This window comes from Bos javanicus, chromosome 2, assembly GCF_032452875.1.
Source record: "Bos javanicus breed banteng chromosome 2, ARS-OSU_banteng_1.0, whole genome shotgun sequence".
NCBI classification, from domain to species: domain Eukaryota; kingdom Metazoa; phylum Chordata; class Mammalia; order Artiodactyla; family Bovidae; genus Bos; species Bos javanicus.
In genome coordinates, this window is record NC_083869.1 from 71353245 (window position 1) to 71366463 (window position 13219).

At 45.9% G+C, this 13219-nt stretch overlaps 1 protein-coding gene across 2 annotated transcripts in view; it reads right to left on the reverse strand.

Moving 5' to 3' along the window:
• The window catches only part of SCTR (secretin receptor), a 74878-nt gene that overhangs the window by 19643 nt on the left and 42016 nt on the right, over nt 1-13219 (reverse strand). For both annotated transcript variants that reach the window (XM_061439795.1, XM_061439789.1), the window contains exons 5-7: nt 7720-7817; nt 6379-6511; nt 4178-4331 (exon numbers count right to left, since the gene is read on the reverse strand). In XM_061439795.1, coding sequence (XP_061295779.1) covers nt 4178-4331; nt 6379-6511; nt 7720-7817 — 385 coding nt within the window. The remainder of the gene's footprint in view (nt 1-4177; nt 4332-6378; nt 6512-7719; nt 7818-13219) is intronic.

The window sequence follows — 13219 nt, forward strand, 5'->3', positions numbered from 1 at the left end:
CCCAAGCAAGAATACTGGAGTGGGTTGCCATTTCCTTCTCCAGGGGGTCTTCCCAACCCAGGGACTGAACCCGGGTCTCCTACATTACAGGCAGTTGCTCTATCATCTGAGCTATGAGGAATATTTATATAGACATAATGATGTATACATTGAATATGATTTAGCCCCAAAATGTGAACAACTCTAATGGGAAGATGGAGGTGGTAGATGAAGAATTTTATATCCTTCCCTTCCATCACAAGGAGTCAACCAATAATATCTCAGATGGACAAATCAAGAAATAGTAGAATATCATTTAGAAATATGAGAGTAAATAATAGGAGGAAGAACTGAAAAATGGGAAGGTATTACCTCTGAGAGGCAGAAGTGAGAGCCTTTTCAGGGAACTTTTTCATTTTAGGCTGACATTTTATTTTTTAAGGAAGTTTATCCTCTTTTTAAAAATTTTAATTTATTTTTTAAATTTTTGGCTGTGCTGGGTCTTTGTTGCTTTGTGCAGACCGTCTCAAGTTGCAGAGAGCTGGGGCTACTCTTCGTAGTGGTGCAGGGCTTCTCACGGTGGTGCCTTCTCTTGTTCCAGGCGCACGGCCTTCAGTAGTTGCAGCACACAGGCTCCGTAGTTGTGGCTTGGGGGCTCCAGAGCTTGGACTCAGAGGTTGTGGCACACAGGCTTAACTGCTCCATGGTGTATGGAATCTTCCCAGACCAGGGATCAAACCCATGTCCCCTACATTGGCAGGCAGATTCTTATCCCTGTACCACCAGGGAAGTCCTAGACTTGTACTTCTATTTAATTCTCTAAACCAAGTGCATGTATGACATTGATAAAAAATTTCTTTACCTAAATTCTGGGTCAGTTCAGTTCAGTTCAGTCGCTCAGTTGTGTCCGACTCTTTGCGACCCCATGAATCGCAGCACGCCAGGCCTCTCTGTCCATCACCAACTCCCAGAGTTCACTCAAACTCAAGTCCATCAAATCGGTGATGCCATCCAGCCATCTCATCCTCTGTCATCCCCTTTTCCTCCTGCCCCCAATCCCTCCCAGCATCAGAGTCTTTTCCAATGAGTCAACTCTTCGCATGGGTGGCCAAAGTACTGGAGTTTCAGCTTTAGCATCATTCCTTCCAAAGAACACCCAGGACTGATCTCTTTTAGAATGGACTGGTTGGATATCCTTGCAGTCCAAGGGACTCTCAAGAGCTGGGTACTTTTGGCAAATAGGGACTCTGAGGGCCACTTGTTTATTATTATTTGTTTTACATCTTTAATAGTGAGTCAGTGGAAAATAACTGCTTAAATTATGGTTTTAAGTGTGGCCCTTGGGACAGTGGTGTCAGCATCACCTGGGGCCCAGTGAGAAATGCAGAATCTCAGGCTCCACCCCTGCCCACCAGACCAAGACTCTGGCCAGGGGAGGGGCCCAGGGCCGGGTGGGAGGACATGCCCTCTGCATGATTCCAATGCAGCTCCAGCTGGAGGAGCACTGGTTTGAGTTCCCTCTGTGAGTGGGTGGGAGCTTGATTCATCTACGAAGCCTGAGGTGTCACACTTTTCTGGGCACAGACTGACACTCCAGCCACCTTGAAAAAGTAAAAGTTCTGGATAAGTATTAAAAATTTTAGATGCCTTTAGATGCCTTCTGACTCAGGGGCCTCAATTCCAGGATTTTCTATTACATATGGAATAAGCTTTGCCCATAAAAGCACTCCTCACTGTGTTATTCGTCACAGTAAAAAATGAGAAACAATCTTAAGGTCAAAAAAATAGATATTTGGTTATATACATCCACAGAGTATTAAAAATGTTTATTGAAGATTTGAAAGAATATAGAGCATGCTTCTGTGTTCAAGGAAAGAGGCAAGATTCAAAATTCTACATACAGGATAATTGTAACCAAGTGGGAAAAACTAGGAGTATAAAAAAGTCTGAAAAGAAACCCCAGAAAATGTTCAATAGATGAGACTATGGCAATTTTTTTTTTTCTAATTTGAAAAAAAAATTTTTTTTGCAAAGTTTTATGGTTGACCACATACTCATTTAAGCAACTTATCTCAGGGCCTGGGGCAGGGAATAAGTACAAACTGAGGCAGGGGCTGCTGCTTTTGCAAGAGAAAAGCCTTTCACAGTTGGAAAGCTTTAGACCTTCCTGAGTCCCTTCATGTCCCCTTGGGGTTGTGCAGGCAAAAAGGCCGGGAGAGAAGGAGCTGGTGCTGTTTTATGTGCGGCTCTAACCCCAGGGCCTGGTATATAGTAGATGCTCAATAAATATTTGAGAAAGAAAAGAAGGTTCTCATCTCATTAAACCTCCTAAGAATCTGTGATGGAGATATTATCACAGTGTAATTTTGTCTCCTTGCTAGACTACAAACCCCTTGAATGATGGAACCGTTTTTATTTTTGGAATCTCTGTAAGCCCTTCTGAGCACAAAGAAGTGCTCAAAGAAAGCTGAATAAATTATAGTCCTGATATTATAGATGATGAAACCGTCCATGTTCATTCAGGAAAATCCTGCCAGATCTGGGAGTCAAGGCTCAGGGAGCTGGCTCCATATTGGGGATGTTTGGGGCAGAGTTGGCTGTATAAGGCAAGTCCCTTGTCCCAGGCCCTCTGGGACTACTGGCCAGTGTGGAAATCCAGATCAGCAGGGCCCTACAGCTTCGCTAGCCAAGGGTCATGTGTTAATCAGACTGTCAAGAGTTCAGAAGCAGGAGGGCTTGGCAAACTCTGGCAGTTCAGGCAAGTTCCCTGATGGTCTGATAGAGGCAGAACCCTTGCACATGATTTAGACAAGCAGAAAAGACAGTAGAGGGCATTCCTGGCAGGGGCACTTCTTAATTAAAGGCACCAAGAGGAGAGTAAATGAAGCTAATGGCTGGTACACATGACTACCTCTGTAAGCCTGTGAGTCACTCACAGAAATCTGACTCCGTCTAGAACCCAGTGGGTAGTTTACATATGTTTATCAAATGAACAGTTGAAGGATGGATGGATGGGTGGCAGGTGGACAGATTGATGGACGTGTGTATGCCTGGAAGGATGGATAGATGTTTGTTTGTGGCAGAGTAAGAGTTACAGGGCTTTGCAAAGAGACAGGCCTTGGTTTGAATCTTGACTCTGTTCTTGTCCACAGTGTGAGCTGAGCATGTTATGTCACGTCTCTGAGCCAAGGTTCCTAAGAGGCCTCTGGAGGTTGTTGTGATGATTAAAGTGCTCAGCTCAATGCCTGGCATACAGTGGGTGCTCAAGAAATCGGAATTGTTATCACCTTCACTGGCCAGAAAGGAAAGGGGGAAGAGAAGCAACGGGACCTGCAGTTGACTGCCTTGCTACCATTTCCTCTCCTGCCTGGACTGAATCCTGAATATTTCCTTTGAGAAGCTCTGTGGTTTGAGTAGCTGAAGCCAATCAGAGGATTCCACTCCCTCAGGCCCCTGTGACTGGTTCAAGGATGTGTATGACACAATCAGAGTGAATCTGAGTATTTGCTGGAATGCTGGGACACAGCCTCTTTCTTTCATTAGATGTAGCAATGAAGCCAGGAGGAAGCCCAGAAGCTGCGGACAGTTACACTGGGAACACCAGCCTAATGATAACACTGATGTTACAGGAGGTGAAGTAGAAAAACAAAAAGAAATGATGTTGCGCTGCTGGATTCAGCCTTGCCTGAATGGTGATCCCTGGACTTGTCAGTTATATGAACCAATGAATTCCTCTTAAGTTTAAAGCCTATCTAAGTCAGGTTTTCTTTTTTTCTTTTCTTTTTTTAAATTTTATTTTATTTTTAAACTTTACATAATTGTATTAGTTTTGCCAAATATCAAAATGAATCCATCACAAAGTCAGGTTTTCTGATAGCTACAGTTAAAGCACCCTACCTGATACAGAAAGGAGGTGAGAATGAGGACATATGAATGGAAAGTCTAGGGAAGATAAGGCAACAGGTGTTGGGGGTATCAAGTCATAAAAGGCTTTGGATGCCAGAAATCAGACCTAGGTTTTAGCTATTATTTCCAATTTGACAGACAAACTGAGGCCAGAGACTTAACCATCAAGAAGCTTGTCTAAGAGCACACAAGTTCACTAACTAAGTGTGGAGCTGAAACTGGAACCCAAGCCCTTATTGCCTCAGTGCCCTTTCCCACCTGTCACACAGTCACCATACCCTGGAGAACATACCCCATCCGAGGGCCACAAATCCCTGGAGCCACTTCCGTTCTGAGAAGAAGGAGATGACAAGGAGCGTGTGAAGATAGAGGCCTTCCACCAGCAGCCAGGAGTAGTTGGCCATGATGCAGTACTGGAAGAAGACCATGACCAGCTTACAGCCCACCTACAAAGACAGGCAGCTGAGTCACAGGCCAGCCATCCTGGGCTTCCCTCCAGGAGAAGGAGGGAAGGAGGTTGACTTCCCTCCAGGAGTCGGCAGCCAGGCCACAGAGAGCATCTTTCAGGCTCACGGCCATCCACTCTGGCCTTCCACTATCAGAAGATCAGGTTCATAGATGTCTCTAGAATGCAAGTCCAGAGGCCAGCAGGCTCTGTCAGCATAGCCAATGGGTGTGTGACATTCAAATTCTGGAACTGGCCACCAGTTATCAAACTGTGTCAGATATTGCCCAATTCCCAACAGCAAATGAGGGCATTTTTCCGAGGAGGAACCTGAGGCCTAAAGAGGGAAATGGATTTCTGAGCAAAAGGTTAATAAATTTCTTTCCTGGTTAAGTTTCCTAGAAATAGATGGAGAAGGGACAGGTACTGATGAGAGAACACAGGACCCCCGCCTGCACTGCATCTGGAATCCAGACCTTGAAACATTCAAGGGGGTGCCATAGGGTGGCCTTGCCTGCCGCCATGACTTAGATGACAGCCATGTCCCCTGTCGGGGTCCCAGGAAGCCATGCCTGCAGGACTGTGGGGCACAAGGCTTCCATGCCCTCACGGCTTCCACTTGCATCCTATGAGGGTCTGCCTTCCTTTCATCTTCTCTTCCTACTCTTTCCCTGAGGACAGCTCAGGGATGACGGCTCCTGGGATGGCCAGAGGGCTGCTGACAAAGTGCAGGAGGGTCACGGCCACAGAGGAGCGCCCAGGGCCACCCTGCTGGCTAGGTGTGCTTCCTGCCTGTGGTCTCCTAGAGACTCTTATTCCAGGCATGGCCCACGGCTGGCTGGTGAGTCTACAGTTTAGAAGAACCTGAAAAGGTTCCCTGCTGGGCATTGCTGGACTTCACTGGTCAGTGATGAGGTGGGGTTAGAATCTTCTAACTCCAAGCTGGTGCTCTTCTTTCATCCTGGAAATCTCCCTGACACACAGCTTGAGGGACCTCTCAGTTTGAGTCAGAAAATACACACACACACATATGCATGTGAAAAACTACAACAGTATACAAACTTAACAGAACTATAAGCAATTACAGATGTGAGTGGTGGGAAGCGACAGGCGGGCTGATTAAACCAATCTCAAGTCCCAGTCCCCTTTACCCCTGCTTGCCTCCACTATGGAGACTATGATAGTAAAAAGCTGAACTTCCCAGCTTCTTCTGCAGTTAGATATAGTCACATGACACAGTTCTAGCCAGTGAGATGTGAACACAGTCTTGGGAAGCACATTCTTCTCCAAATGAAAAGCCAAAGCCTCCCAAACAGAAAAATGTTTAACCTTGACTTCCCTCCTTTTAGCCTGAAACACAGATGTGACGTGTGGGGTTGCAGCAGTCATATTGCTAACACACAGTATAAAGCATGGGATCAAAACTGGCAGAGCAGACAGGGAAAAGGACTGTGTTCATTGTGGCAAGGAGCCACTGTGCCAGCTCTGGGTTGCCCATCTGTGGACTGCTTCTGTGGGGCACAACCCCCAGCTGTTTAAGCCACTGATGTATAGTTTTGTGTTACGTACAGCAGAAGAGATTCTCAACTGATACACAGAGTGATATTGCAATGAATGAAGACTCCTCTGCGTGTTCAGGAGGAGGAAGAGGGTGAGATTATGTTCTGCTGCACATCTGGGCATGCAGATGCAGACCTGTCCACCTTTTTCTTTCTACAATCCCAACCATCTCTAGACTTCTGTCATCTGTCTACATTTGGGACTTGGCAGGAGTAGAGGAAGGAGGAGCCTTGCTATGTGTCTAATACCCAGAGAGGCTGATCCACTCCGGGACACTGGAAGTTGAACAGTAGCCCCATTGGCTTCTCAGCAAACTGCCTTCATAGGAGTCCCCGGCTGCACGTGTGGGGACATGGGACTCCTTGAACCTCCTATTCCAGCCCCAGTGCTGGCCCCTTTGATTCTAGGCATTAAATCCAGCCTCAATGAATGGGGCTGGGGGGAAGCAGGCAGGCCTGGCCACACCATGGGCCATGTGGGCATGTTACCCTGTGGGCATCGCAGTGGGTGGCATCGTCAGAAGAGAAGAGCACAGCATCCTTGATGAAGTTGGACAGGGCGCGCAGGATGAAGGACACAAAGAGGTGCATGTGGATGTAGTTGCGGGTGCAGTGGAGCCTCCTGGAGAAAGAGAATGCAGGGCCATAGGTGGCAGAGCCGGAGGGTTCAGCTCAGCACCCCCACCCCCTACCCCATGCACCAGGGAAACCCAGGTACTGGACGTGGCATCTCTATGAATTTCCCTGTTGGCAGAACTGAATGAGAGCCCAGACCCCCAGTGGCCAGCCTACTCTGTTTCATGCTGCAATTGAAAAAAAAAAAAAAAAAAGCTGAGATTATAAGAGTGAGATTCGATTCTGCCTTGACCACCTCCTGCAGCTCCCAGAATTGTTAGAAGGGAGGGTGGGGAAGGGGGCATGTGGCACAGAAAGTACACAGGCTGTGGGGAGAAATCAGATCCAGGCTCTGCCTCTTTTCAGCTACACGACCTAGTTCAGCAAGGCTTTCACCAACCAAAGTCTAGGTGTCCCCTTGTGGTAGGGGCAGAAGGCTGTCACCTGTTCCCCTCCTTCCCTACAGGAACCAGGCTCTCATATGGGGTACCCATTCCAGCTCTGGGTACAGACAACTGCACTCCCACCCTCATGAGAGACCTGACTAATCAGAGCACTCCTCACCTGGCTGTGGTGATTGGCCCAGGGCTGGGCACGTGACCCAAGCCTGCTCTCCCAGGACTTTCATTGCAACTAATGGAGAAAGGGGTCTCCCTGCCCTGGTGTTGCTGAGCTAGTAGAATGTGCCTCTGCAGCTGCTGGTGGTTGTCTCTACTGTCCCTGCATAAAGCCTGCCTGAAGCCAATGCAGGGCAAAGCAATGGTAGGAGACAGACCTAGTTCTGCTCATACCTTTGAGCACCTAGACACACCTGAAGCCAGATGCCCCTGAAATTGTCAGTTAAATGCTTCAGGTCACCTTTGCTTTTCTTAAGATGTTTTAAGATGGATTTCTGTTTCTTGCAAACATGAGTCTGGCTAGTATATCTGTAAAATGAGGGTGATACCTATCTCTTACATTGTGTGAACATTAGAAATAATACATTTAAAGCAACCAGCACCGTAAGTTCTTAGTGATGTTCAGTAAATGTCAAATGAATGAAGGGATGAAGGAGGTCACAGAAACTTCAGTGTTTTGCCACAGGCAAGCTTTAGATCTAGAGAAGACAAAGTGGCCCACCAGACCTTCCCTTCTCTGGTCTGAGCAAATAAAAGAGACCCAAAGTTCTGTGCCTGGGGAAGGCTAGGGAGATGGGGAGCTGGTACCTGTTCTTACCGAAAGGCACAGAGGATGCTTAGGGCAACCAGGAGCATCACCAGGGAGGAGCTGTAGCCCACGGTGTACATGATCTTCAGCTTCAGCAGGTACTCGTACTGCAGAGAGAGGCCTGTGTCAGCACCTACCACCGGCTGAATCTGCCCTTTCACCTGCTCCAGGCGGCTGGAACCCCTTCAACTCTGACTGCTATTCTGTTCATACCCCAAGGACACAAGTTCATAGATGCATGATATCTTGGCTTGGGAAAAGACTTTGGGCATTATCTGATGCTAGTTCAAACTTCTACCCCACACACAAGGCCTCTGATTGCCACCCTGAATTCAAGTCTTTGCTTGAATACCTCTAGGGATGGTGTCTTTACTGGGTATACAACAGTGCAAAGTATTAGATTTTTTTCTCAAATGAATCTAAAATCCATTACTTTTAAATTGTACCTATTGGTCCCTTTTCTGCTTTGGATGGTGTCTTCACTGGTTCTTGAGGAATTCACTGGGTATACAATAGTGCAAAGTATTAGATTTTTTTTCTCAAATGAATCTAAAATCTATTATTTTTAAATTGTATCTGTTGGTCACTTTTCTGCTTCTGGAGTCACTGCAAATAAAGTGAATCTGTCTTATACCTAAAGCCTATCATTATTTTATTTTTTTCATCATTTTTTTAAGTATCTTTATTTAATTTATTTAGATTGTACTGTGCGGCATGTGGGATCTTAGTTCCCAGATCAGGGGTCAAACCTGTGCCCCCTGCAGTGGAAGCACAGAGTCTTAACCATTGAGCCACCAGGGAAATCCCATTTTTTTCATCATTATTTTAAAAATAACTTTTTCATGGTAGAATAGCTTTAGACTTATAGGAGAGTGACAAAGATGCTATAGAGAGGTTTGTCCTTTCGGAATACAGCTCTTCTGCCCAACTGTTCCCCACTTACTCAGCATTCAGTATTCCCTGTCTTTAATCTCTTTCCATTACCCACCACCATTTCCCCCAATTAATACGCTACAGTTTGTGAATGTCCTTCTTAAACAAGACACCCTGAACCAGACACTTGAAAAGCTACAGATGTACTGTCTGACCAGGGAGAAGTAGAGTGGGACCTGGTTTATACACGGCAATCCCTGTTCTACACACTGCACTCCTGTTAATGCAGCCAGGCAGTCGTTGGCTTATTCAGCAGCCACTACACACTACTGGCTCAGCTTTGACTCAACATCTCAATGGAGTGGAATGATGTACATAGGAATAAATGTAAAGACCTATATTTTTTAGGTTCAAAAAATAAATTGTACAACAGTCTCTAAAAGAACCAAAGAAATAAAGAGTAAAGCAATAATGCCATACCATTTTTTTCTTCTTACCAACCAAATTAACTAATATTCAAAAGTACTAATATTCTACGTAGGTGAGCTTACATGGTGGTGGTGGTTTAGTTGCTAAGTCATGTCTGACTCTTGTGACCCCATGGACTGTAGCCCACCAGGCTCCTCTGCCCATTGAGTTTCCCAGGCAGGAATACTGGAGTGGACTGCTATTTCCTCCTCCAGGGGATCTTCCTGATCCAGGGATCGAACCCATGTCTTCTGCATTGCAGTTGGTCTCCTGCATTGCAGGCAGATTCTTTACTACTGAGCCACCAGGGAAGCCTCAGATGAGGGTACAGTGGGAGTGAAAATTGGCTCAGTCTCTCTGGAAAGTAGCACAGATCAAAAACCACAAGCATTCCTTCTGATTTCCCTTCTACCTCTAGGAATTAATTCTAAGAATTATCAGAAATATAAAAACATATTTATATAGAGAGATGTTTATCACAGAACTATTTTTAATGAAAAGCATGCAAATGCCCAACAACAGAATAGTTAACTAAATTCTTTTAAATTCAAATTATTTCAAAATTAGGCTATATTAAAATGCTACTTATCAAGAGTTTCAAAAGATGTCAGGACATAACATAATGCTAAGTGAAAAGGCAGAATACACATTTTACAGGTACAGTGTGATTTCTGCTTTATGCAAAGAAAAGTGTTGTTGAATTGTATGACTCTTCCCTTTTTTGAAGACCAAAAAAGACTGAATATTGGTCATCTCAGGTGGTTCAATCTCACACATTCACAGAAACAAGATTGTAAGGAGTTGTGTTAGATATTATTAGTGATTAACTTTGGATTACAAACTGGTGGATACAGTCATTATTTTCATTTGTATTTTTTTCTGTACTTCTCACTTTTCTTCAGTGTTAAGTATTGTTTTGTAACCAGAAGGAAAGGGTAACAAGAAAACACCAGCACACAGATACTACTGAGGAAATCTGACAGGCGTTTATACAAAAATGACCTTGAGGTTTGAGTGGCCCACACTCCATGGTGTTAAAGAAGTGTATGCAGAGGGAACACAGAAAGGCTTCAGAGTCAAGAGACAAGGGTTCCAAACCTAGGACTGCTACTACTCACCAGTCCTGGGCAAATCACTTGAGTTCTGTGTGACCCTAGGCAAATCACTAAACTTCTCTGGGAGCTTCAGATTCCTCATCTGTAAAATGGAGATAATATCCACCGTGCAGGCTTTTTGGAAGAGCAGATGTGGTATCAGGTAGAGTATCTAGACAATGCCTGGCCCTTAGAAGACACTCAGTCCTTGTTAATTTTCTTCGTCTTCATCCTCTACCCCACTATCCACTGTTCAGCCTGAGTCAGCAGTCTGAGACTGTTCCATACTATGAAGTATGAGGCATGAGGTAGCTGCTAGAACAATCAGGCCTCTTCTCGGTTTCATTAATGGAGTGCTGTGGAACAGCAAGCCACATTGGAATGTCTGGAGTGTTCCAGGCCTGGGTATGTTATTTGAAGAGGAACATTAATGAACTGGAGCATTTCCGGAGGGGGGTGGCCATGTCATCTGACGAGTGCATTAAAATACTTGAGTGCACCACATCCTGAAGGAAACAAACTTAGGGAAGAAGGGTATTAAAATGATTGATGTATAAAAGAGTAAGACTGAATCGTAAGCTCCAGAAAGGGCAGAAGTTATCAGAAAGTAGATTTGACTCAGAGGGACCAAAATTCTTCTGACAGCAAAGGGGACTTTTTACAGGTTAGCTACCATGTGACACTGCCCTTCCCCACTGAGGTGACTGCAATTCCAGAAGCCAGGAGCCACCTCTCAGGAATGAGTGCGGGGAAGCAAGAGGGCAGCAGGTTGCATTGGGTTAATGGTTCCTAGCCTTTAGGATTTCAAAGAGTAGTGAAATGTCAAAAATCTGGAGACTGATGTGCCATCCCTAGGATCTTGCCATGTGCGGGATACACCTCAGAGCTGAGGGTATCAGCTCACTCAGGAGACACCTGGTTTTGCAGTCCTGGGTCAGGAGCAGTGGGTCACCCTGTGGCAGCGCGAGGAGGCATGGATGACAAGTGTGGAGGGTCCAGGTTGAGTATCCCATGCTGTCCTGTGGCTGGGTTACTGTCTGCCAGGTGACCCTCAGGACATCCCAGCCAGCTCTGCCTTTGTCTTCAAGATCTGACCCCAAAAGAGCCCTGTTCCCCCGAAGCCAGACGTGACCTCAGTGCCCTCAACCTCTGTAACACCTGCCCCCAGAGGGCTAGGGGTCCAGAAGGAAGCCTTGCTGCCATCAGTCCTGGATGAGGCTACCTGTCTCTTTGCTGTGTGTCCTGACTGGGTCCTGTCCTTCTCCATCCTCTACATTAGGAGACAGCAGACATTTTCCATAAAGGGACACACAGCAAACATGTAAGCTTAAACATTCCATCTCTTTTGCAACTATTCAATTCAGCCCCTGCAATGCAAATGGATGTGGCTGTGTTTCAATAAAACTTTACTTGCAAAAGCAGGTGGTAGGCTGGATTTGGCCCAAGGGCCGTAGTTTTCGAACCTCTGCTCCGGGTAAAGAAAGTCAGCTTTATGTACCCACGTGGCAGCTTTGCCTGGTCTTTCTGCTAATCTGAGTCCACTGTTGGCAACTGGTGCATGCCAAGTCAGGAAGTTGCAAAAAGACAATCAGTAAATACATACTTTCACAATCATTTGATTAAAAGATAAAAAGACATTTTCACACTCAGAAAGGATGATTCAATTCTCAGCATAAAAGACTAAGTTTGTGGGGAACTCCTTGGCAGGGCAGTGGTTAGGACTCCACACTTTCACTGCCAAGGGCCCAGGTTCAATTCCTGGTTGAGGAACTAAGATCCCACAAGCCACACAGCCAAAAAGAAAAAAGACAAAGCCTGTGCTTGTCTGTGGTCTGGCATCAGGGACCAGTATATCCCATGGTCTGGAAAAACTTAAACCAATCTTAGGGATTCTAATATTTTTTTACATGAGCTAAAGTTATAGTAGGTCTTTTTTTTTTTTTTTTTTTTTACTATTTTTGGGCAATTAATTTTCTCAGTTAAGTCCAGAACTTTGCATTTATCTTTGTTAAATCTCTGCGCCTTCTCTGGCATTTTAGAGTTTCAACCTAGCCATGAATATCATAGTTCTGGCCCCGGCCTTTGTTTTTATCCAGCTGACTAATGTTAGCCAACAGTTCTTAAGTGTGGCTTCAACAGAGAAAACTCACAAAACCAAAAGCTCTTTAGGGTTCTCAGTAATTCCTAAGGGTATAAAAGGGTTCTGAGGCCAAAAAGTTTGAGAACTGCTGGTTCAAGCCATGCGTGTGTCCCATCCCTCTGCCAGGAAAGGTGCAGAGGTGGACAGGCTCAAGTCACATTGGGTCAGTGAGATGTGAGAACGGGCTTACTGGCTGTTTGCATATGAAGTTTTCTTGAAGTTAGCCAGAGAGGTCAGGCTGTCCCTCCTCCTGGACAAGCAGGCCTGGGAATCTGCGGCTGCCGTCATCGGCACACACATGACAACAGGATCCCAGCCCCGGGATAAGTCACCAGGCTAGCAGGAAGAGAGATAGAAAAATCCTCGTCCTGAGTGGCTTTGGGGTGCTGCTTCATTACAAGCGCCCAATGCCCATCCCCTGCATCCTAGTTATATGAGCCACATTAGCTTATGAAGCCCCTTGGAAGTTTCTGTCACTTGCAGCCTACGCATCCTTCTGAACCTCCATCCTGCCATCCGTTATACATGTGATCCTTCTGAATCTTATGGACTTTACAAATGTGATCCACATAAGCCTCCTGTCTTCACATAGGTCAGAGACAGAGACGGAAATCTACAAAGGTCTGGGCCCATCCACTGGCCCTCTAAGACCATGCGTAATCCCTATTAAATTATTCCACCTGGATCTGAAGACCTCGCATATCTTCCCTAATTGGATGATAAGCCCTGGGAGAGAAGGAACTCCATCCCCCACTACCATCCCCCATCCAATCTCCTTCAGGAAGGACTCTGAACCGAATGGCCTCTTCAGGGCGCCCACACGCCAGCCTCCTCTCTTAAACCAGGTCTGCCTGCAGCTGCATGCTCCTGCCTCCTGGAGCCTGAGTCTCCTCTGAGAAGGGACCTTTGTGAGCAGGTGCTGTGGCTTCTCACC